The 26510-nt window shown below is 37.8% G+C and overlaps 2 protein-coding genes across 2 annotated transcripts; one reads left to right on the plus strand and one right to left on the minus strand.

Moving 5' to 3' along the window:
• The first annotated feature begins 14700 nt into the window (after nucleotides 1-14700).
• On the plus strand, nucleotides 14701-15651 carry LOC110136616 (olfactory receptor 51H1-like). Its single transcript, XM_020892422.2, has one exon. The coding sequence runs from the start codon at nucleotides 14701-14703 to the stop codon at nucleotides 15649-15651; it is 951 nt and encodes a 316-aa protein (XP_020748081.2).
• A 7738-nt stretch (nucleotides 15652-23389) lies between these two features.
• LOC110136628 (olfactory receptor 51H1-like) lies at nucleotides 23390-24346 on the minus strand. The gene has a single exon (XM_020892436.2). It carries the CDS (start codon nucleotides 24344-24346, stop codon nucleotides 23390-23392), a length of 957 nt encoding a protein of 318 aa, XP_020748095.2.
• Between the last annotated feature and the right edge of the window lie 2164 nt (nucleotides 24347-26510).

Consider the following 26510-nt stretch of genomic DNA (forward strand, 5'->3'; position numbering starts at 1 on the left):
AAGATGTCATTAAAGTTAAGGACTTCAGATGGAAGTTTATCCTGGATTACCCAGATAGGTCAAATCTGATCATATGGGTCCTCAAAAGTTAAGAAAATTTCCCAACTGTAGAAAACCAGAGACAACAGCTTGAGAAAGACTCAGCAGGACTTGTGAGGATGAAGGAGGATGATCAAGAGCCAAGGAATGTGAGTAGCCCCTAGATGCTGGAAAAGGCAAGGGAGTAGAATTTTCCCTGGAGTCCTTTGAAAGGAATGCAGACTTGATGACACCTTGATTTTAGCCCAGTGAGAACTGTGTTGTTCTTCTGACATGCAGAACTGTAAGATAATAAATATATATATGTTGAGTCACTACATTCATGGTAATTTGTTGTGGGAGAAGAAGAAAACTAGTATCCAGAGGAGCCAGAGAAGAGTTGCTTTAACCCCTTTTCACAAATATTCCCAATCTTTCCATTCAGTCTCATTTACTCAGACCCTGTCCTTTTTCTTCATGGAAATTAGACTTCTCTGTCCTAAAGTATACCAGGAAAGGAACTCTGAGATCCATTTCTGTGTTACACCTGAAAGAACAGAATGCCACATAGAACTTGCAATGAGTTTTACAGCTAACAACTGATCCAGTCAGGTGAAATCCATCTCTGGAGAATCTCCCAAAAGACAGGTTCAAACATTACTCAGATTGATGAAGTCCTTGGCCTTGGTGTTGAAAATACAGTTGGACTTAGTTTCCCTGTTCTGGCATAGAGATCTCTCATTCTATGCATTCCCACTACTGTGCAGCTACTTTAGTAATCTTGAGTTTCCAGCAGCTCTATTTCCTATTGTAATTCTGAGTAAGACCTAGATGGACTTATCAATCATTCTAGATGTTAGTGGCTAACAGTTGCAGTAACAAAGGTCTGTATTAAAATCTTTGTGTCATACAATTAAATATCTTCTATTTCAATTACTTGTTATCTTTAGGAAGATGTATCCAAATACATCTCAGAAGATGTATCCAAGCTGAGATATCACTTTTGGGGGGTCAGTCTATCCACAAATGATAAGAATTCAGGATTGAAGGAAGAACAGTGCTAGAATGGCTCTTAACCATGTGTTATGAGCCTTATTGAGCATCTCATAATGAGTTTCTCAAATGAAAGTGTTCACATATACACATACATGAATACAAGCAAAATTCTTCATAAAAATTAAGTGAATTCACACATTATTGAAGCCCATCTCAGGATCCATGTTAAAGAAAATGGAACAGAAGACTGAGTCACAGAAAGAGCAAAGTCACTAGACAAAATCCAGGGTTGGACACAAAAGGCAAAAAACTCTGGATGCTTGGGAATAAATGCAAATAGGAAAGAGTTGCTCCAAGTTTCTTGAGAGTCAATAGCTTAGTGCTGCACTGTCCACTCTGGTAGCCACTAGATACCTGTGCCCATTTATCTTTATATTAATTAAGCTAATTACATCATCAGTACCTTAGTTGCCCTCATTGTGTTTCAAGTATTCAGTAGCTACATATTGACAGTGACTACTGTATTTGGAAAGAACAGATGTAGAACATTTTCATCATTCCAGAAAATTCTATTGAAATTTGAAAATTAGTGATGCAGACTGCAAATTTAGAGAATACCAACATTCTAGCTGACCTCTTGCCAAATCTTAGCTCCAAGTGCATTTGAGTCTTTCAAACTGCATAACCTCTAACTCTCTTTACCTATCTCTCTGTTTTTGTCTCTCTTTTTTTTTGGAAATTAAATAGGGAAGTACCACTAAAACTGAAGATTCTGTAGAGAGACCACCTGGGTTTGAATCATAGTTCTATTCCCTTAGACAAGTTACTTAAAAATCTCTGTGATTCCCTTTTCTCCACACCCTCTCCAGCATTTATTGCTTGTAGACTTTTTGGATAGCAGCCATCCTGACTGGCGTGTCATGGTACCTCATTGTGGTTTTGATTTGCATTTCTCTGATAATGAGTGATGTTGAGCATCTTTTCATGTGTTTGTTAGCCATCTGTAAAACCCACTACAATATTTTAAAGTAATTAGCCTCCAACTAATAAAAATAAATGAAAAAATAAATAAATAAATAAAAAGAATCTCTGTGATTTATTCCTCACCTTTTAAAAATGAGTGGGATAGTTAAAAGTATTCACTGGGGATATTGGGCATTTTGTTAAGCACCAGGCAAATTAACACTCAAAATTTAGCTATAATTAATGAGCATCTTTTATCTCTGAACTTTGTCATATTTGGCTAACTGTGAGAATTAATTTCAGAAATATCAATAGGCTGTGGAATTTATTTACACACCAATAGATATAGCTACCTACCCATATATTACTGATGTATTTTAATCAAATTCTATATTATCTAAGTATTTGTATCCATCAATGAATTTATCCCATCACTCAATATCAGTGGCTTGCATGCAGTGACTATTGCAGTTCTCAAGATCATGAATTCTACTGATTTGTGTTCAGTGACTCTTAATCATGAATGCTTATTGTGAAGAATTTATTGGAAGCAGATCCTAGATAAAATAGAGATGAAAGGATAATACACTAGTAGAAATCATAGGCAGTGAAAATCAGTAAGAGGAAGAGAGGAGTAAGGAACATTGATTCTGAGGGACTAGGAGTACAAGACGGACATTGCACTGACCATCTGAGGAGATTCATCCCAAAGATCAACACAGCCCATCCAAAATTCAAGATGAGATTTGCACGTAAGCCTGTTGATTCTTTAAGATCTGATGAACTCAGGAAAAGCTTTCATGTTTAACTAATTTACTGATAAATGACTTTCTTGAATGCCTACTAAGTTCTAGACAAGTCATAATAATCAGAGAATCAAAATGAGAAAGTTTTTTTTGCCTTGCAAGACCCTTAGCAAAGAACACATGAAAAACAAGATCAGAAAGAGGAGTGGAATGTGTGCCTGGGGTTGAATAAAGACAAGCTTTATACATGGGTCAATATGTTTACCTTGTTCACCCATGTATCCTCAACTGAACTCAAATTAGCTCTGTCTCCATCAGTACTAGTGACAGACAATGGAGAAGATCAAACGTAAACTTTCCGCACAGCAAAGGACAGAAACTTTATGGCTTAAGAGTATGTGGGAGGTGGAGGAGAAGTAGGCAATGAGATTTTCCTCTTTTCTATCCACAACACTGAAGAACATTGAAGTACCATTCAATGTTCTTTACCACCCAGGCAGTCAGGGGAAAGAACTATTCCCTGAAAGGCTGACTGAGCAATCTATACTCTTAAAGTGTCTGAGCTGCAGGCTGAAGCAGAGTTCTGGTCCCTTGGATTTGTCTACTGAGGAACCATAGACTAGTCTTTCACTTGGAGAAGAAATGTATTTGCTATTGGCCTTGAGCTGGGACTTAGGAGGAAAGGGCAAAATTTTCAGGGATCTTGTTTCTTCTCTAGTTGGTCTTTGGTAAAATTAAACACTGTCCACCTAATTCTCTCATTTATAATTATAAGTGTTATTTCTCTTCAATAAAATATGTGTGTGTGTGTGTGTGTGTGTGTGTGTATGTATAGAAGGAAGTGGGGCTTCCCTAGTGGTCCAGTAGTTAAGATTCTGCCTTCCAATGCAAGGTTTAAAGGTTCGATTCCTGGTCAGGGAATTAAGATCCCACACGCTGCTGAGCAACTACTAAGCCCATGTGCCACAACTAGAGAGAAGTCCATGTGCCTCAACTAAACCCAACATCCAAAAAACAAAACTTAAAAAAGAAGAAAAAATAGAAGGACATGAAATAAATAATTCTTCCTGAGACTCTGATGATTCTAGGCTTTTTATAGAAATAGAAATCACAAGCAATAGATTTATATTGTCATAGATAGACAATGGAAGAGATAATATGCAGACATTTTAAATTAAATCAGTTCAGTTCAGTTCAGTTCAGTCGCTCAGTCATGTCCGACTCTTTGCGACCCCATGAACTGCAGCACACCAGGCCTCCCTGTCCATCACCAACTCCCAGAGTCCACCCAAACCCATGTCCATTGAGTCGGTGATGCCATCCAACCATCTCATCCTCTGTCGTCCCCTTCTCCTCCTGCCCTCAATCTTTCCCAGCATCAGGGTCTTTTCAAATGAATCAGCTCTTCCCATCAGGTGGCCAAAAATTGGAGTTTCGGCTTCAACATCAGTCCTTCCAATGAACACCCAAGACTGATCTCCTTTAGGATGGACTGGTTGGATCTCCTTGCAGTCTAAGGGACTCTCAAGAGTCTTCTCCAACACCACAGTTCAAAAGCATCAATTCTTCAGCACTCAGCTTTCTTCACCATCCAACTCTCACATCCATACATGACCACTGGAAAAACCATAGCCTTGACTAGATGGACCTTTGTTGACAAAGTAATCTCTCTGCTTTTTAATATGCTGTCTAGGTTAGTCATAACTTTCCTTCCAAGGAGTAAGCATCTTTTAATTTCATGGCTGCAGTCACCACCTGCAGAGATTTTGGAGCCCAAAAAAATAAAGTCAGCCACTGTTTCCATTTATACATCTATTTGCCATGAAGTGATTAGACCGGATGCCATGATCTTAGTTTTCTGAATGTTGAGCTTTAAGCCAACTTTTTCACTCTCCTCTTTCACTTTCATCAAGAGGCTCTTTAGTTCTTCTTCATTTTCTGCCATAAGGGTGGTGTCATCTGCATATCTGAGGTTATTGATATTTCTCCCAGAAATCTTGATTCCAGTTTGTGCTTCTTCCAGCCCAGCATTTCTCATGATGTACTCTGCATATAAGTTAAATAAGCAGGGTGACAATGTACAGCCTTGACATACTCCTTTTCCTATTTGGAACCAGTCTGTTGTTCCATGTCCAGTTCTAACTGTTGCTTCCTGACCTGCATGCAGGTTTCTGGTATTCCCATCTCTTTAAGAATTTTCCACAGATTATTGTGATCCACACAGTCAAAGGCTTTGGCATAGTCAATAAAGCAGAAATAGATGTTTTTTTGGAACTCTCTTGCTTTTTCGATGATCCAGTGAATGCTGGCAATTTGATCTCTGGTTCCTCTGCCTTTTCTAAAACCAGCTTAAACATCTGGAAATACACTGATCTTTTTTTTTTTTTCCCCTAAAAACGGTAATACTACAGTTCCCTGCATTCTGTGACAGCATCCTAGAAAAAGTACCACCCAAGTCTTGGTCTCCAACTTACCTAAAATCGAGTCTAGGAGATGAGAATCACTTCTGATGCTGACTGACAACCACAGCAGTAAAACCGGGATTATAAACTACCAGCATCTAGTCAAGAATCCCCTCTGGGGTGATCCTCTGGAGACAAGAGTATCAGTCTTGCTGAAGATGTCACCAGGGGCATAGACCATTTAGAACCAGGCTTTTGGGCATATTGGACCTAATTTTCCCTAATGCAAACCTGTGATTACAAACATTCAAATACAGAATCAATCTGAATCTCATATGAATGGTACTTCACCAACTATATAAAATTACAGATATACTTTACTGCCTAATCTTTACAAATCAGTTTAAAAAAAAAAAAAGAGGGGAGGGAGTGAGGGATTCGGGGAGAGAGAGGAAGGAAGGAAAGAAGAGAGAAAGGGAAAGAAACTAAAAGAAAATGTGGAGCTCAGTTTTGTATCCACATGATATCTTGTTTCTTTTTTCTGCTTCATGATTGTAAAGCCTTTCAGTGCTGTAATCTGTGGTCCCTTTTCCCACTTGCTTCCCATTTTCTCTTCAGTCAGCTTCAGTGAGAGTTCTTTCCCACTTCTCTGACACTGTTTTTGTGTATGTCACCAATGGTATGCCTATTGCCAAACATTCCTCATCTTACTTTCCTTTTCAGCAAAATTCAATACACAGGAAAATTGCCTTGATGTTGAATTGCTTTCTTTTCTGTTTTTCTCATTGTTTGTTTCCTTTTTTATGTGTGTGATACCATGTTTTTCTCCAGCTTTAATGTCCACTTTTCAATATCCTTTGATGGTTTATCTTCTTCTTACATCACTAAATGTTAGTGTATCTCTTATTAGGTCCATTCTCCTACTGAATGATATTATTAAGTCCCATTGCTTCAAATACCATCTATACACTGATTTAGTTCTGCCTTAACCTCCAGGATCAGCTTTCTACTTGATAATTCCACTTGGATATCAAATAGGATACTAAAAATTAGCATGCTGAATACTGTAAACTTTTTTGCTGGTTAATTTCAAGAAATCAGACTAATCATACAACAATTCACTCAGCTGCTCAAATCAAAACTACAGATTTTTTTCCCCTTCTTCCATCATTGCCAAGTCCTTTTAAGTCCAAACCAAAATATTTTCCACATACTTCAAATTCTCATCCTCTTCACCTCTATCATTTTAGCAAATTCACCAAGACCCCTCATCTGTAATATAGCAATAGCCTCCTAATTATTGATTTTTTAATTTGCTTACTTGTTTGTTTTGTTGTGGTATAATTTATGAACCATAGAATTTATCCATTTTAGACGTACAATTTGAAGAGTTTCAGTAAATCTATATAGCTGTGAAACTATCATACCAAACTGATTTTAAGACTTCCATCACATAAAAATATTCCCTGATGGTGGTTTGTCAGTCCTGGGCCTGTCTCTAGCTCCAGGAAAGCACTGATATACTTTCTGTCTGTATAATTTGCCTTTACTAGAAATTTCATGTAAATGGAGTCATATTCTTTATTCTTTATGTCTATCTTCTTTCACTTAATGCAATGTTATGAGTCTTGTTCCTGTTGCTGGATACATTCATAATTCATTCCTTTTCTTTAATGGACAGTATGTCACTGTGCAGATAAAGCATATTTATTTAACCAGTCACTAGTTGATATATATTTGGATTGTTTACAGCATTTGACTATTATAATAATGCCACTACAAACATTAATGGACAGTCTTTGTGCTGGCATGTTTGGGCACATATCAGGAATAGAAATTACTGGATGGTGACAGGTGTTTGTCTAATTTTGAAGATGTCAAACTGTTTACCAGTGTGCTGAACCGTTTTACACTCACATCAACCAGTTCTCAAATCCCACTTTATTTTCACTTTCCAGAAGAATCTTTGGCTGCCAATTTACATTTTTCCTTGATGAAACAGAAAGATACATCTGGACATCTGAGAAGCTCCAAGACTCAGTAAGTCTCCCGGTGTGGACCCGGGCCAACTTCTCTTTTGAACACAAAGTGTTATTTGGGCATTTTGTCAGTTGGTTCTGATGTGTATCTGACGTCAAGGACCATCTGTGAGCATGGAGTACTATCTGGACATTTTTGCCAATTGATCTGATGTGTGTCTACCATGGAGGAGTCAGTTTGTGAACCTTGAGCGTTATTTGGGCATTTTGCCAATTGGTTCTGACTTGTGTCATGTCAGGAAATTTTTGTGTTGGGCAAGTGTTTATTTGGTCATATTCTTGAGGGACTTGTGACAGTTCTGTCTTCTGGAGTTTGAGTATACATTTCATTTGTGTGACTGGTGCCATTGTTGTCTTTTGTAAAATGGGAACTTCAGGGCCAATTCATTAGAAAAAATTAATCATGAAATCATGAATAAATTAAACATTATATGGCAACAGTATCCTTTAGACTCCAGAGAAAATTGGTTAAGGTGAAGCTCTTTTGAACTTTAAAAACTTACATTTTTTGCATATGCAGTTAGAGAAAGCTAGCTTGATAAAAATACCATTTTCAGAATCTGACCCTGTGAGAACAAAAATATGCCTAAGAGAAAGCTTGAAGTAAACTCTTACCATGTCCTTGAAATACACAACAACCCAGTTTGCTTAAAGCCTCAGCATTGGGTTAATTAGTAGAACTTTAAAAAATACTTGAGTTCATTAAACACACATCTTCTACTACATCAAAGGGAAATTGTGGTATGAGAAAAATGTATGTTTTTAGAGGCTATGGAATATGTTCTTAAGTTTACCAATGAGAAAATGCTGATATAACAGTTATTTGTTTCGTGGTTTTGTTAGGGTTCTTTAAAAGTTAAAAATTAGAATATGTAATTAAACGTACTTAAATCATAGGGAAAACATTTCAATATGTTAAGCAAGTAGGATATGTGTTACCAGTGAGAGAAAGTATAAAAACTGGTGATATTTTTGTTGAGGAAAGAAAAGGAGAATGATTTTGTCCTAGAGCTGGTTGCTTATGTATGAAGATAATAAGGGACAAATTAATTTGGATCCAGAAAGTGGGAAAAGGTCTGTGAAAAATGACATTTGAGAAAAGAACTTTGTACATTATCAGGATTAAGGTTAGATTGAATTTAATTAGATGAATGAAAGTTTTGTTAATAGTAAGCTGGTACAAGACTTTATTGGTTTCAGAGTGATAAGCAGCTGGGCCTCACTTTTGGGTAACACTGCTGCTAGGTTTGCTGATATCTGACAAAGCCTCGGATTTTTTTTCCCTCCATCTCAAGTTGACTCTGTACTCTGACAGCATAGCAGTTGGCTTTGAGCCAGCCCCAACGTGGTAAAACTACTTTTTAAAATTTGCTGATTAAATCAGTTGTAAAGGAATCTGTCCTTACCTGAAACTGCAAAAGGTTTTTTCAAATATGTTTCTCAATCTGTTGTTTGACTTTGGTCAACTTCTAGAACCTTAGAATCTTTTGTTGTTATATTTTAAAAAATAATTTATCCAGGTTTATGCATTTCTTTCTTTTCTTTTTTTCTCTGCAGAGAGTATTCACCAATCTCTTTCCTTTTAAAGTAGGCAGAAATCCATCTTTTCCTAATTTTTTTTTCTGCTTAAGAAATTTTACATTAAAGGGAAGCAAAGAAATGAGACAATACCAGTGGAACACTTTCTTTCTGATGAAAAATATTATATTATGTATTATATTGATAAAAAACACCAACCAGAGAGTAAAAACTTTATGAAAAAAAGTGGTAAAAAGAAGTGTCTAAATGATGTTCCTGAGTAAATGATAAGGACAAAATCTAGTACAAAGATGGAAGGATTGGTTTTAGAAAGGAGGATGAATAGTTCATCTAATTTATACAAGGTAACAAAGAAATCAGCATATATTTGACCCTGTTAATAGACAAGTAAATATGTTCGGGGCACTGGATGTTGTTTTCTGATAATTCAACTTTCTTGATGATGTAGGAAATAAGGTCATCAACAAAGAATAAGAATTTGGAAAGATGTAAGGGAGTGGAAGAAGAGACATAAAAAATGATAATTTGAAAGCACTAAGGGAGTACCTGAGGTCTTTGGTGATACATTTAAAGTAAGAATACAGTACTCAACATGGTTGTATGATCTCCTCTAAGTGTATTGGGCTCATCAATGCAGATGGAGAGGAGAGAGAACAGCTGGACTTAAACAGTAGGTGTTGTTCAGTAACAGATAACAAGGAAATGTTGATTGAATAAGAAAATTAATGACTTTCTCTAAGATCAAACTTCCAGAAAATTAAAATGGTGATTTCAAGCAAGGTGCGTCTGATTTCACACACTCTACTCTTTCTGCTGAATTTTACCATTTTGGGTCTGTCAAGGCATACCCTTCATAAAGTAGAACTCCAGATTAGGAAATTCTGTTAGAATAACGTGGGGGCTTTCCTGAATGAAGTTATTCTAAAGGGGACATCAGTTTCTGTAGATATGGATGATGTAAGTCCTGATGTTTTCAGAGGAGCCCAAGTCATCCATTAAACACTCAGATCAAGCATTTTGTGTATGTCTATTTCTGTCTCTGACAGCACTTCAAGAGAGATTGGGAAGCATTAAATATTCTCATAGATTAGAAACTCCTTGAAGACAAAGATTTCATCTTTTAAGTCCTTACACATAATGGCAAGGGATGCTTAAAGAAATGTAGATCTTTATATATATATATATATATATATATATATATATATATATACATACATATACATATAGACACACAGACCTGTGTATAACCCACATAAAGGATTATGTAAAATATAAATATACAGAAAATTATAGATTTCTAGATGTTGTCACATATTTATATTAAAAAATATACAGAAATATCTATTATAAAACACTAACCCTTAACATTTATGATAAAATTAGTCCCCTGAAGATTATAATACACATTTGGAAAGAAATGGGTTTAAATTAAAATTTTAAACCCAAATTAAATTTAAACCCAATTTAAATTTTAAAAAAAGATTAAAAATAAGTAGATAAACTTCTTCCATACATCCTCTATCATACCTGAAAATAAGTATCTTCATAAGAATTGTTTATATCTGGCTTTTGTTTTCTGCTGTTAAAAATGTAAATATGCCTATGTAAGTAAAGAAATGGGATGAAAAGAGACATGAAGAAGTGGTGGAAAGGGTTTGTGGGCATTTTAATGACTGACCACACAGAGGCATATACTGATGGAATAACGAGCTGTTTCTACAATCCTAAGAATCACCTCATTGATGAAAAAATATTATTATAGAAAAATGCATTCAAATAAATGGAAGAACTTATATTTAAGATACTGGAATAACAATGCAGAAAACCAAAGTCCAACAAACTTAAAGAACTCTGTCCTCTTTGTTCCTAATGGAAATTCTAAGCAATTCTCCTGTCTATCCAAAACAACAGTAGACTTCAGTGCTATTTCAAGGTAAATCTCAGCACTATGTTAGCAATGAGACTGAAACTGGTTTTAGAGTCAGAAGCTCTAGGGAAAAATTGGGCTAGAATTCTAGGACTTCTTTAGTAATATTATATATATATACATACATACATACACATTCATACACACATATATGTATAAATTGTGTGTGTGTGTGTGTGTATGTATGTGTGTGTTTGGGAGAAGAAGTAGATCCTTTTTCCTTCCTCAGTCTGGCTAAGAGGACACAAAATCAAAATGAAGGAAATTTTGGAACATGTATTGATAGAAGAAAGGGCAATTTGACTGATGAAGGAGCAGGTTGGAGTTCTTCGGGAATTCACGATGGAATAGCTCAGGCAGCACTACATAACAGGCCTCAAAGGATTTCTCCAGAGAAATTAGGAAATCATATAGAACCATGATAGCTGAGACACCACCAGAAGTTTGAGGAGGCTTCATAAGTGCTCTGTTTACTAGTCTCAGGGAAGGAAAGAAGCCAAATTAATTCTGAACAAGATCACAGAGGTTGATACAGGTAATAAATTTATCTTAAAATCTTTTTGCATGACCTCTATATACCAAGCTCTGTATAGGATTATTTATGCACATTACTTCATTAAATCTTCATAAAAATTCTGGTGAGGAAAATGACAAAGGCAGATGAGAAGCACCGAGTGTCCAATGTCATGGGTTTGCTGGAAGACAAAGAAAAGAGAAAAAGTAAAATGTAGGTAATGTTATTAACAGTAAAAGAAGAGATACACTGTGAGGGAGGACCTATCCTATAGAAAAAATGAAACAAAAAGTGGATGGAAGAGTAAATGAGAAGTGAATTGGAAGCTAGAGAAAATAATAAGGGTCTGAAAAATCAGGGAGAATGGAAGAGATGAAAACTAAAGATAGAAATGAGATTGTTTAAAAAGGAGAAGATGGGGTAAAACATATTCAGGTAAACAAAAACAGAGTCAAAGACACTTAAAAGAAAGGGGGAAATAAAATCATCAATTTCCATAGAACAGCAGTGCTTCAGCAGGCCCTGGGGACTTAATCAGAGACTATGAAATATTTTATAAGTTTTTCCAAGAAAAATGTCTAATAGGGATGAGCCAACTGATTCTTCTCAAGTAAAAGCCATCACCAATTGCTTGGGAAGAGGGACCAGCCAACTGAAGGGCTCTCACTTAACCTGTGAAGTATAAAAATGTCCCTTCCTCAAAGTGCTCCAAAGGGTTAGCTGGGCAGCATAGAGTGCTTTGTTTAGATCTGAGCATTGTGACTTATTTGGAGAGACGTCTGGATTCTGTTTTCAACACACAGGACAACCTTTGTAAGCAGACTACAGAATCTTTCAAAGAGCCCCGGTGTCAGATCAGAATCTGCAAAATAGCTTGTCTGTAGTATTGTCCCCCAACCACAAACTCTCCTCTCACAGCAGGGAAACAGGAGGAAGAATGAGCCTGGAAGTGCACCTGGGCTTGTGTAACTGTCAAGACTACCACCACCCATCCCCAACTCTCCCAGAAACTCTCATTAATTTTTCTTTCTCCTTTCTCATAATCAGTACCTGGATGATAACAAAGAAACTTTAATTCCTCTCAAAGACCCTTCATTTAAGCTTTTGTGCCCTGTTAGAAAAAGAGATTTTTCTCTAGATCAATGATTTTCAACCCACATGCAGAAAATCAAGGAGGAGTTTGAGAGTTTGTAAAATATCTGAAAAGAATGATATTTAGTCATCCATATTCATTTATTCTTTATTTCATTCCTTCATTCAGTGCATATGGAAAACTAACATATACTTGGCATGTGGTCTTTTACAGATTTATTTATTTATTTATTTTTGCTTGCACTGGGTCTTCGTTGCTGCATGCAGGTTTTCCCTAGTTACAGTGAGCAGAGGCTACTCTCTAGTTACGGTGTTTAGGCTTCTCATTGCAGTGACTTATTGTGGATCACTGGCTCTAGGCACATGGGATCAGTAGTTGGTCCTACTTTACGCAACCCCCTGGACTGTATATAGTACAGGCTCAATAGTTGTGGTGCACAGGCTTAGTTGCTCTGTGGCATGTGGGATCTTTTGGGATCAGGGATCAAACCCGTTTCTCCTGCATTGGCAGGTGGATTCTTTACCACTGAGCCCCCAGGGAAGTCCAGCACATGATCTTTTAGGTGGTAAACAGAGTCCTTTCCTTCAGGAAGTTTAATTCTAGTAGGAGAGATAAACACTAAAGAAGTATTTGTGCAGTGTTTAATTAACTGTACTTATTTATAAGAAGAATATGAAAACTATGTTCTGAGGAGTCTTTAACGCTTATAAGAAGTGGAAAAGGCTTATTTGAGAAGGACTACTATTTGGGCTTCCCTGGTGGCTGAGAGGGTAAGCGTCTCCCTGCAATGCGGAATACCCAGGCTGGATCCCTGGGTTGGGAAGATCCCCTGGAGAAGGAAATGGCAACCCTCTCCAGTATTCTTGCCTGGAGAATCCCATGGACAGAGGAGCCTGGTGGGCTACAGTCCACGGGGTTGCAAAGATTCGGACATGACTGAGTGACTTCACTTTCTTTCCTTTTTCCATTTGAGGATAGATAGGCTTTGATTAGGCAAAGAGGAACTTTATAGAAGGTGGAGGAAGGCACAAGAAACAGGAAGGAACATATATGAAATCCCATATCCGGAAGTTTCTTAGTGAGATCCAGGAACTTAGAGACTGCAAATTTGACTGGATTGAAGAGACCAAAATGGGGGGGAAATGGTGTGAATTGGCACTGGAGAGGTAGACATGGGCTGAATTGTGCTGTCATTGAAGGACATGATAAAGATGTAGGACTCTGTTCTAAGTACAATAGAAGCTCTTGAGGGACCTTTTGCTTTGGTGAATAAATAATTTTCTAAATATTTCAAAGTGCATTCTGACTGCAGAAAGGAATTTTTGAAAGGGGACATTCATGGGTGGAGGACGATGAGTTAGGGCACCTGGAAGAAATGAACTGTGCTATTTTTGATTACACAAAAGGAAGAAAGGTAATAATGATTTTGTATGTTTAGGAGACAAATTTGCAATTCATTAAGTGTTGGTTTAATGAAAGAAGATGTTTTAAGAATGGCCTCAGGTTTTTGGAGTGTTAGAAGACTCTCAAAATAAAGATTTTGTGAATGGCTACTCTCATATCATATGTGTGGTTGTTTCTGGGTCAACAGCATTTATTCTTTATCCCTTGATATTTTAAAATGAGGCTATGGAAAGTTATAAGTTAAAACTTGTGAACATTCATTTGAACAGTTATATTCACTAATGTGTCTATTTACAAATGTATGTGTGTGCTCAGTAGTTCAGTCCTGTCTGACTCTTTGTGACCCCGGGAATGAACTCCACCAGGCTCCTCTGTCCATAGAATTTTTCAGGCAAGAATACTGGAGTAGTTTGCCATTTCCTACTCTGGGGCATCTTCCTGACCAAGGGATTGAACCCAAATTGGCAGGAAGATTCTTTACTGCTTAGTCACCATTATAAAAACAGTGAAATAGATGCTTAGGCACGTGTAAGAATATATACACACATATATATGTGTGGGTAAGATAATATATGCATATGTACACACATATATACATGCATACACATGGATTTATATAGATGAGGGATGTAGGTTTGGATGGTGATGAAATTTTGTGTAGCTGTGTTTGTATTGATGATACTGTGAGTTCTGTTCTTCGATTATTTAGCAAAATTCTCAATGCTATTAAGTCCTTGGATGTTGCTGCTTGTTTTTTGCCAAATATTCAGTGCTGTTAAAGGAAGGTATCAAAATTTTCTTTTGTCTAAATACTAGTTGTTTCATCTTATCTCCCTTTTTAAGAAAAGCAAATTAAATTCAAGGGAATAGAAGTCATTGCATGTAATTGTCTAAGAAGCAAAAAGATGAAAAAACCTCTCACTGATTTAAACATAGTTTTCCCCTCTGTTGTTCCACTTCTATATCCATAAAGCCATTTACCTATCTTAAAAGCTTTTCTCAATTTAGGAGCTGGAAGCCAGGTGGGAGAGTCCAGCCTCAATCAGTGGTAAGAACACCATGATGAACTCTAGCGGATCACTTGTCAACCACCATAGCTTCATTTTGACAGGTATCCCAGGAATGCCAGATAAAAACCCATGGATGGCTTTTCCCCTGGGATTTCTCTACACCCTGACTCTCCTGGGAAATGGTGCCATACTAGCCACCATCAAGGTAGATCAGAACCTCCATGAGCCTTTGTACTACTTCCTCTCTATGTTGGCTCTGACTGACGTTGGTCTGTCCATGTCCACCCTGCCTTCCATGCTCAGCATCTTCTGGTTTAATGCCCCTGAGATTCCTTTTGATGCATGCATCACACAGATGTTCTTCATCCACAGTTTTGGAGTGGTAGAATCAGGAGTATTGGTGTCTATGACCTTCGACAGATTTGTGGCCATCCGAGACCCACTGCACTATGCTTCCATCCTCACCCATAGCATCATTGGCAAGATTGGAATAGCTGTCGTCATCCGGGCAGTCTGTGTGGTCTTCCCTGTGCCCTTTCTTATAAAGCGGCTACCCTTCTGCCATTCCAATGTCTTGTCTCATTCATACTGTCTCCACCAAGATGCAATACGGTTAGCCTGTGCCAGCACTCGTGTCAACAGCCTCTATGGCCTCTTAGTAGTCATCTTCACTTTGGGGTTTGATGCCATCATCATTCTCTTTTCTTATGTGCTCATCCTGAAGACAGTACTGGGTATCACTTCCAGAGTTGAAAGCCTCAAAGCGCTCAACACCTGCCTCTCCCATATCTGTGCTGTGCTCCTTTTTTATGTTCCCCTCATTGGTGCCACCATGATCCACAGGTTTGGGAAACATCTGTCACCAGTAGTACACACACTCATGGCCAATACCTATCTGTTACTGCCCCCTGTACTAAACCCTGTTGTCTATAGTGTGAAAACCAAGCAGATACGCAGGAGGATAATCCATGTGTTCCAGAGGCGAAAGAACAGGGTCTAGGGTAGTGGAATCAAATGTAATATGGAGAATAAGAAGCATTTTGAGCAACTATAATGCAGTCAAATTATACACATCTGGGAAAACTGAAAGTGGACAAGGCTTGTGGGTGAAAGTCTTTCTTGTTCTGTATATGCTCCATTTTGGAATGCATAGTTTTTGATATCTGGTGTCACTTGAAAAATCTAATGTAATTAATATAATTTTTCTTCTCTGAAACTGGAGATGAGCATCAGTGAAGACATAAATCATCACCTGTTTATCCAGGTAACACTTTTGAGTGTTTTTCATATAATGTTAAGTAATACTGCTCTTTAGTTATTAATTAAATAAAAATTAGATAAGGAAAGATTTTAAATGATATATAGCTCTGCTGAAAGTTCTGAGATATTTTTTCTTAATATGGAGAAAGAAAATTGTTCCATAATCAAATAACATTTATTTTGTTGTTTCAGTGTTCATTGGGTAAAGAGTGCCTATGTTAAAATTAAAACAAACACATATGTGGTTACTTAATATGTGCCTTTTCATTTAGGGGTTATTACTTCTTTACAGTTCTAGCTTTCAGTCACATATTTAGTAGAATAACAGGTGCTCTGCCTTTACTCTTTAAACCCAGCAGGAGTGAACTCTATTTTGCTGTGTACAAAGGACCCAGTGAAACTTTATCAAGTAAAAGTACTGCCATGCTCTGTACAAGGACAAGTGAACACTTACAGCACTGGCAAGTTTAAGAAAGCAGGGTACCCATGTGTGGGGATGAGTATGTCAAAGGCAATGTGTCTTTGCACTGAAGCTCATACCTGCTGCATATATTTTGTTAATCATTACACTGTCAAGTTTCTAGAGGGATTACTTATTAAATAGATGTACATTTAACACTAATGAAATGCCAGTCGTGATGCTGGACCCTGCACGTGGGTTCAATCACTCAGTCGTATCCAACTCTTTGTGATCCCATGAACTGTAGTCCACCAGGCTCCTTGGTCCATGGAATTTTCTAGGCAAGAATACTGGAGTGGATTGCCATTCCCTTCTCCAGGGGAATCTTCCTAATCCAGGGCTCAAACCCAAGTCTCCTGTATCTCCTGCATTGGCAGGTGGATTCTTTACCATGTTCCACTTGGGATGCCTTCTGGTCCCTGAAGACAGAGGAAAAAGCACCAACTTTCTGCACAGTCTCTGGCATATTTCTCTGCAAGGAAATATGTATACAAGTAAAGTAGGTATTACATTACAATATCACATTTAATTTGCTATACTAGTAGTTTTAGTTGCCTTTACATATTCTCTCAGTGAATTCTCCCAAAAATCTTTGAGAATAATGTTATCACATTTTATACATGAGGAAATGAGGTTTAAAGAAGTAACTTAAGCAAAATCATACAGCTTCTAAGCGGAAGAACTGGATTCAGGTTTAGATCCATTGATTCTAAAACCTGTGAACTGAGACTTGACACGTATCTCAGGGTTTTCTAGACTTAAAAGAAAATTTGAAGTAGAGGGAAAAACCAGTGATCCTAAGATGTGATGTGTTAGAGATGTTAGTAATCAATATTGTAGAAACGTTAGTTCAGTTCAGTTCAGTGGCTCAGTTGTGTCTGACTCTTTGTGACCCCATGGACTGTGGCACACCAGGCCTCCCTGTCCATCACCAACTCCCAGAGTTTGCTCAAACTCATGTCCATCGAGTCGGTGATGCCATCCAACCATCTCATCCTCTGTCGTCCCCTTTCTCCTCCTGCCTTCAATCTTTCCCAGCATCAGGGTCTTTTCCAATGAGTCAGTTCTTCGCATCAAGTGACCAAAGTATGTGAGCTTCAGCTTCAGCATCAGTCCTTCCAATGAATGACTGATTTCCTTTAGGAATGACTGGTTTGATCTCCTGAATGTCCAAGGGACTCTCAAGAGTCTTCTCCAACACCACAGTTCAAAAGCATCAATTCTTCGGCACTCAGCTTTCTTTATATTCCAACTCTCACATCCATATGACTACTGGAAAAACCATAGCTTTGACTAGATGGACCTTTGTTGGCAAAGTAATGTGTCTGCTTTTTAATATGCTGTCTAGGTTGGTCATAGCTTTTCTTCCAAGGAGCAAGCATCTTTTAGTTTCATGTCTGCAGTCACCATCTGCAGTGATTTTGGAGCCCAAGAAAATAAAGAGAGGCTGACTCAGACTAAATTTGCAAGACTGATTTGGAGTTTACATTTTCAATATTACAAAATTGCTTGAGATTTGTTAGTTTGTGCAGAATGCAAGCATCATCCAAGGCCTCAACATAGATAGATGCTATCTAAATGGAAAACATGAATCCCAAACAAAGCACATTATAGTCAATTGGCCTATAAGGAGAAAATAGTAGATCTTTTATGTGTATTTAAATTTATCTCATCTTTAAAAAATGTTTATTTTTCTCAATGTGTTGTCATATACATGTTAGTACACTGTGCCTATATACAATGTTTGAATGAATAAGCATAAAATATGAACATATTAATGTATGGCAAAAACCACTACAATATTGTAAAGTAATTAGCCTCAATTAAAATAAATAAATTAATTTAAAAAACATATTAAGAAGTGTCTTTTTTCTTATATAATTATATAACCAAAAACTTAAAAAACCTTAAATTAGAGATAAAATCCAACCACCATGGATTATGTTTACAGTGTTCAAATACTGTGATAACAGAAGCAATTAGGAGAAAGTGCCCATTAATCTTTGATTCTCTGATGGAGCCATGTAGTGGCAAGAACAAAAATCTAATTTTGTTACTGGCAATACACACACCTCCACATCCTCACTGTATACTCTCTTCTCTAGCTTCTGCAGTCTGACTTTGTTTCCATTGCTAGATGAAAGCTGTTCCCATGGCTCAGATTTATTCTGAAATAGCAAGCCAAATATTACCTCTCAATCCTCCTTCAACTTGATGCATTTGAGTAGATTATAAATATTTAAAATCCCCTCCCTTTTAATCTTCTTTCTGGTTTCATGGCACTCTATTGCCTCTCCTACTTCCACATTCTCTTGTTTCCTAGCCTAGCTTCCTTCACTTCTTCCTCTCACACATGATGTGAATATTTCTCCAAGTTCTCCCCTTGCCATTCAATAACCTCGGTAAATTTCTTTCTTCACGATACCAATCAAGCTAACTGCTTTAAAATAGAGCCCACATGTGTCTTTCTTTCCCTCTCCTTCTCCTCCCCCTCTCTTAAGATCAAACTCTTAATTTTTAACTACCTTTGCATCATCTCTACATGGAGTTTTCTGTATGCCTCAGTCTCACACAAGCCATATTTAACTCTTGCTTTTCCCCACAATAATCACTTTACATTTCTTTGAAGATATAAATCCTCCATTCATGTAACATTCAAAAACATACAGGCACATATCCGGAAACTGTCCTTCTGTCTTTGATTTATTTGCCTCTGTCATCCATGTCTGCTTCCCAGGTGGCTTAGTGGTAAAGAATCCACCTGTCAATACAGGAGACACAAGAGATGTGGGTCCGGTCCCTGGGTCAGGAAGATTCCCTGGAGGAGGAAATGGCAACCCACTCTAGTACTCTTTCTTTAAAAAATCCATGGACAGAGGAGCCTAGTGGGCTACAGTCCGTGGGATTGCAGAGTCAGACATGACTTCAGGACCGAGCACACAAACGTCCATGTCCATGGTGATCACTCTAGTTTAGTCCTCTTACAAATGTAAGATACATGTTTGTATCTTGCCAAGATGAAACCAGAAATAGAGGCAGAGTAAATTTTCAAGATTGACTTGGAGTTTACATTTTTAATGTTACAAAATTACTTGAGAATTGTTAGTTTGTGCAGAATGCAAACATCATCCAGGGCCTCAATATAGATACATGCTATCTAAATGGAAAACATGAATCCCCTCAGAATTTGGAGGTGATATGGAATGAGGGGGAACTTTTCTCAGGGGGAAGAAAACAACCAGCATAGGAGACAACATGTCAATCTACACCTTAAAAGAAGATATCTTAAAAAGACATATCTTGAATATGTGACCAAGGTTATTACCTGTACCTGTTTTAGATAAGCTTCTGAGCCAGGAGACTTGGTCTCATGCTATTATTGTATGAAACCTTATTGTAGTCTTAAGAAAAGTTGACCCTGAGACCTTGAGAAATGGGTGCTGAGGTGAAAGCCAGGATGCAAGACTTCAGATAAAATTGGAGCTACTCCTTGGTGTTTTCCAACATTGTGAAGAGCAGAACTCAGGTTTTTGAACATTGTAAAGAAAAGTTACAGTCTATTTAGATTCCTGAAAGTGGTAAAGAGAGAGAAATTGAAATTACATTATGTGGCCCTATGAATTTAGCCTTGAGGGTCCAGTCATGACACTAAATGAAACCAATGTTGGTTTCATTAATTTTATTGGGCAGTTCTGTGCCTAAAATAACTATAGGAAACTCAACTGACTGAAAGAAAATGAAATATCCTCCCTTCTTTTTAAATAAATCTGTGTTTCTCAAGCTGTATGTGGTAAATTAATTTTGAGTTTTGTTTCTTATTTTTCCAGTTGATCTGAAACAAATACAACTTTATTATTCTGAGTTTGTACACAAAACTGTGTGCTTCAGTGTCACTGCAAAGTCAAACTGTTATGATTTTCAAATGCTCGCCCTGTCTGTACTTGCCTCATCACACAGATACATACTAAACCATTCCCAGGCAAGCACCAGTACATGGTTCTGGTGTACCGGTGATGCAGTAGGTCATCATCAATAGTGTTTATTTCAATAGTGTTGTAGTAGATCACCCCCTTCTTTAGTTTTTCTCCCTGATCTATCTTTTGGAATGAAAATCTTATCATTGTGAGAGACTAGATTATACTTCCTCTTTTGTATGGAGATTACACAGTTCTTTCCTCATGACACCAGAGAGAGGACATTAAGAATATGAGGAAGAGGGTACAAATGAGACCCAGTAGGAATCAGCATAGATTTGAGAGCTAGATGTGGTTTCAAATTGTAGCTGTTCTATTTTATTGCTGTGTGAACTTGATCGAGCTACACAAACTCTCTACACTTTAGTATATTTCATTTTAATTGAAAATAATAATACCAACAATAATAATGCCAACTGACATTTATTGAATGCTCATTACTTCCAGGCCCTGGGAATTTACATCCATTAGCTCATTTAATCTTTATAACTCTATAAAATAAGCACTAGTCTTGTCCCAATTTTGTGAATTAGAACAATCAGCATTGAATAAATTAGGTGTCTTATCTATATTACACAGATGGCAAGTGGCAACCCAAGCCTTTCCTGTCAATATATTCACTTGTAGAGTTGATCTGGGAGTAATGAGACCATCCCTAAAATACCCGTTATTGTGGTTCTTATTTAATAGATGGTATTGCACGTATTACTATTACTGCTATGTGGCAGTTGCTGTAGCAATCTTTATCTTCATCTTTAAAGGAGAAATGTGAAGGAGACACAAACTAGCTAGAGGGAAACTCAAAAGCTCCTTCACCAATACACTTGCTTCTGGGGTCAGTTTTTAAATATTTACAGCACCAAAGACAACAGTTATGGAGAGCATTTCCACCTGTCTCTGAAATGTAGAGTGTGATTTAGAAATTTGGTGCATCAGTTAAATGTCAAGCACTGCATTGAGTGAAAACAACCAAGAGCTGAAAGTCGTCAAAGAGATTTGCTCATCCCAAGGATACTAGTCACTGCACTGCTACTAGGACCTTTACTCTCATGTTGGAACAAGCAGACAGAGACCTATCTTCTTAACAATGGTTTTGGTGGTGCTTTAGTCACTAAGTCAAATCTGACTTGCAACCCCATGGACTGTAACCCTCCAGGCTCCTCTGTCTGTGGGATTTCCCAGGCAAGAATACTGGAGTGGGTTGCTATTTCCTTCTCCAGAGGATCTTCCCAACCCAGGGATTGAACCCAGATCTCCTGCATTGCAGGCAGATTCTTTACCAAGTCACCAGGGAAACCCCTTCTTAACAATAACCCCTAACAATTCCTGTTCCAGGCTCAGGACTGCGATAGTGTTGGCGAACTCTTAGCAAGCCCTTCCAGAGGTGGTAGGACTCGAGTCTCCCCACAAATCCCAGAAGGTTTAAATGATATTTTATGTTCATTTTATTAAATATCAGCAATATGCCTTTGTTTTTTAAAGAGTTAAGAAAAAATTTTTGTTGTGAACCTATCTAAAATTAATTCAGAAAGACTGGTGAACCTGAAAGCAGTATTAAAATGGGAATAAGCTTTCTTGTACACAGTATTATTTTTTCCCCATTTATTTTTATTAGTTGGAGGCTAATTACTTTACAATATTGTAGTGGGTTTTGTCATACATTGACATGAATCAACCATGGATTTACACAGTATTATTAAATTTGTCTTAGCTAGGCTAGTGTCTGTTGCGACAGACTTCTAAAGTAGCTACTGATTGAGTAATAGGTAACTACATATCATGAAAGACCCAAAGAATCTTTTGTGTTAAATTTTAAAAATAAAATACAAACTTCAGCAAAATTCATATGGCTCATATAAAAGAATACAAGTCGCTCATTAGTATACATTGTATATACGTGCTTTTGTTCTTCTTCTTCATATACTGAGTTGGCCAAAACGTTTATTTGGGTTTTTCTGTAACATTTTAAGGATAAGTCCAAATGAGCGTGTTGACCAATCTGATACTTTGTCTTCAGATTAAATCCATAGTAATTCTTTAACCTTCTACCCTTAGTGTTATCCCCACCCTGCCCAACACATTTTATCTGTCTCCCACAATATAGATGGTTCAACATTCCACAGAAAATCTGCCTGACTGAGCCTTGGCCAACACATGAACTGCTTTGGAAACAGCGTACAACACTGTCCCCCAGAGGGATGCTGTGGTTATCTAATATGACAGCGTGTAAAAGGCTCTGGTACTGTCTTTTGCTTAGTGGACAGTCTATAAGTACTCTTATTGTCTTACATTCAATATTCTTGAACACTTCCTATAGTTGTACAACCCTTCATAGTTTACAAATACTTGTCCTTATATGATTAAACTTAATTTCATAACCACACTTGTTGTTAAGTGATGTTTCCAGCTTCAAAATGAAGAAATTTCCATTAGAAGTAGGGAAGGGAACATCCAATGTCACACATGGAAGTTAAAACTCACCCTTCCTCTGTTGATCTCAAGTTATACAATATGGTTGGCCCCTGCTCAATTATATACATTTATATTCTTAATCCTAAAATTTAATCATTTTTATAATCCATGTTTTATTTAACAATGTATTATCCCCAGGTGTTCTCTTACTATTTAATGAGTATAGTTCATTTTTCCCCTATTAAGCTAATAGAGGCCATTCCTAACTCTTGAGCTAGAATGTTAAATCAACTCAATGATCTTTAATTTAAAAGGCATTAAGCTTGTGGCTTATTTCTGCTCAAAAGAGTTATTACAGAATGGAATTAGTAATATTCCCCTTTCATTTGTTATGTGCCAACTCTAATGCAAGGCCACAAGAAAGTACATGGAACATTTCTTATAAATGCCACTCTTTATATACTGCACAAAGGATGATCTGGTAAAGGAAGAGGAAAATATGTCCTGAAAGCAGGGAAATATCTTTGCCCAATTCAAATCACACTGAAAATGTGAAAAAATAAAAACTATTTTTTCATAGTCGTAATTGAGCCTCTACAGAAGAGATTTTTCCTCTCTTAAACTGGTAGACCCTAACCCTCTGCAGTGCCCTTGGCTGGAAAGAATATCTGGATGAGCTTCCTCCGTATCTCTTTGGTCTTCATAGTATAGACTATGGGGTTTAGCACTGGGGGTATTAGAAGATAGGCATTAGCCATGAGGGCATGGGTCAGTGGTGAAAGGTGCTTTCCAAAACGATGAATGACAGACACCCCAATGAGAGGCACGTAGAAGATGAGAACAGCACAGATGTGGGAAACACAAGTGTTGAGTGCCTTTAGCCGGCCCTCCCCTGAGGCAATGGCCATCACTGTTCGGAGTATGAACGCATAGGAGAGGAGGATGGAGAGAGAGTCAGAACCCTTGGTGAAGATAACAGCAATGAGGCCGTAGAGACTGTTGACCCTGGTGCTGGCACAGGCAAGGCTCATGACGTCTTGGTGGAGGCAGAAGGAGTGGGAGAGGATATTGGAGCGGTAGAAGGGGAGCCGCTTGATGAGGAAAGGCACCGGGAGGACCACACAGATGGCCCTTGTCAAGATGACTGCCCCTGTTCTGCAGACCACACCACTGGTGAGGATGGTGCCGTACCTGAGGGGTTTCCAGATTGCCACAACCCGATCAAAGGCCATGGCCACCAGCACGCCAGATTCAATGGCTGAGAAGGTGTGGATGAAGTACATCTGAGCAAGGCAGGCATCAAAGGCGATGGACTTGTAGTTAAACCAAAATATGCCTAGCATGGAGGGCATAGTACAAAGGGCCAGCCCTGTGTCTGCCAGTGCCAGCATACACAGAAAGTAATACATGGGGATGTGCAGGGACGGTTCAGACTTGATGGTAGAGATGATGACACCATTGCCAAAGAGGGCAATGACATATATAGCACCCAGTGGGAATGCCATCCAGTAATACTTTAGTTCAAGCCCTGGAATTCCAGTTAAGACGAAGTAGAGGTGTTGGAAGTGAGAGTGGTTATTATCTGCCATGAAGTCAATGTAACACAGGATGGAAATTTTGAGATCCTGATGTGAGTCTTCCTAAGAGTGCAGTGACAAGTATTAACAACATATTAGAATCTGATCTTCCTCAGAGCAGAACATTTTATTTTTACACAGGTGAGAGAGAGTTTAAGGGAGGGCTGTGTCCCTGAAATTACTCTTCCAAGATATAACCTGTGGAGGAAGCTTCTACTGGCCCAGTAAAAAAGTTTCACCAAGTCAAATAAGTCACATTCAGTTTAAATCACACTGCATTAGATTAAATGTTTTGCTTTCTCCAGTCCATTTCTCCCTCTTTCTCATCCATATCTTACAAGCTGTTGAGTCAGAGGCTGAGGACACAAAAACTAAGACAGAATCAGTATAAAATAAGAATTAGTTGACTGCTCACGAAGAATGTCATTTCAACCCATCACTCTCCTTCTCATGAAGGCAACGGGTCTTGTCTGTAAGGCAGGGATGGACTTGCCCAGTGCATATGCATGTGCTTGCATCTGAGCATGACCACCTTCATTTCCCCTGAGCCTGGATGTGGACTCCATCATTCTCAACCCAGGAACCTCAGACAGCAACTTCTAATCATAGAAAATGAAATATATTTGTCATCTCTAATCTAATGAAAGCTAGAAAGGGTAGTAAGTTATATTTAGGAAATCAACAGCAGCAAATCTTTTTTCAGACTAACTCATTTTGTCCAAAATGAAGTGAGTCTCCTCTGAAGCCTTTTTTAGAATCAGGATAATCTGGAAATTGTATTACTAAAGGCACAGTGATCACTCACATAATGGCATTTACAATCTCAGAGGGCCAGTATAGAGGTCCTAGTAGAGATCTGGAAGAAACATACTGATTATTTCCAGAATCAGTAGCTATATTTTTTTTTCCAAAATGCCTCCTGATGGGGTCATTCAACTTTAGACTTGAATGCCGGTTAGAGGTACTGCATACTCTCTTTGAGAAGTTCTCTCAACCTTAAGACACACATCAGATGCCTTCATCAATTGAAGATAACCAATATGACTAAAAGGCAAGGTAATGTAAACTCCAGATCCACACATCTTCTAATCAGATTCTGGTTTCCCTTGCTCCTCATATATGGCCTTATATATGTAGCACACGGACAATAATGCCTATGCTACAGGGGCAGTGTCAGGATTACAAAAGATCTTTCCATTGGTAAAAAAGCAAAATATGTGCTTTTTATTATGAGAACTTGGAATAAAAAAGTTTTTCTTTTCACATGTTCTCAATATCAGTGTTGATGTTGAGTTTTTTTCTTTCTTGTTTTTGTTTTTTTTTTACTCTCTGATTTGGAATTTTCAGCCAGAGATCTTTGCAGTTGATGGAAGTGACACTGATAGATGCTCTTCTATTAGCAAACAATCACATTTAATTTTGTGTCTCTTGTAATCTTTGAATAATTTACCCTCTAACTCTGCAAACATGTGTCTGAACCCCAGGCTATGTATACATCTCTGACTGATGCATACTCCTGATGAATCAAAAACATACTGTACAGTTTTGAAATCTCTCTCCTCAAAGATCTTCTTTGAAAGATTTCTAACACAGATTCCCCCAGCCTTATTTAGGGTATATCCTCTGTTTCTGTAAAATATTTATGTCTTTCCATTGCTCCTATGAAAGACAGCTAGCCTTTTGTTCAAAAGACTCTGGCTTTTTAGATAGCATATATTTTCTACACTTTCAACAAACTTATTTTAATTTTTTGTTTGTTTTAGGACTTTTGAGAAAGAAAATATTTATTAAGCTTTTCAAATAATTGTAATAGAATGGAAATTAAAGGAATTTTTAAGAGGTAAACAAATGAGAGAAAAAGAATATAAGGTGAGAGAAAAAGAATATAAGGTGAGAGAAAGAAGAAGAGAAAAGGAATGAAAGAAGAAAATCATAAATCCAAAGAACAGCAGGTGCTTCCCAGGTGGAGCTAGTGGCAAAGAGCCCGACTGCCAATGCAGGAGATAGAAGAGATGTGGGTTTGATCCCTGGGCCGAGAAGATCACCTGGAGGAGAGTATGGCAACCCACTCCAGTATTCTTGCCTTGAGAATGCCATGGACTGAGGAACCTGGCGGGCCACAGTCCATAGGGTCGCACAGAAGTGATTTACACACACAAAGAAGAGCCAAAGTAAA

Source organism: Odocoileus virginianus, unplaced genomic scaffold (genome assembly GCF_023699985.2).
Source record: "Odocoileus virginianus isolate 20LAN1187 ecotype Illinois unplaced genomic scaffold, Ovbor_1.2 Unplaced_Contig_30, whole genome shotgun sequence".
NCBI classification, from domain to species: Eukaryota; Metazoa; Chordata; class Mammalia; order Artiodactyla; family Cervidae; genus Odocoileus; species Odocoileus virginianus.

Excerpts from the sequence above, each read along its gene's own strand:
- LOC110136616 (XM_020892422.2), top strand. The coding sequence starts at position 14,701 with ATGATGAACTCTAGCGGATCACTTGTCAACCACCATAGCTTCATTTTG.
- LOC110136628 (XM_020892436.2), bottom strand. The coding sequence starts at position 24,346 with ATGGCAGATAATAACCACTCTCACTTCCAACACCTCTACTTCGTCTTA.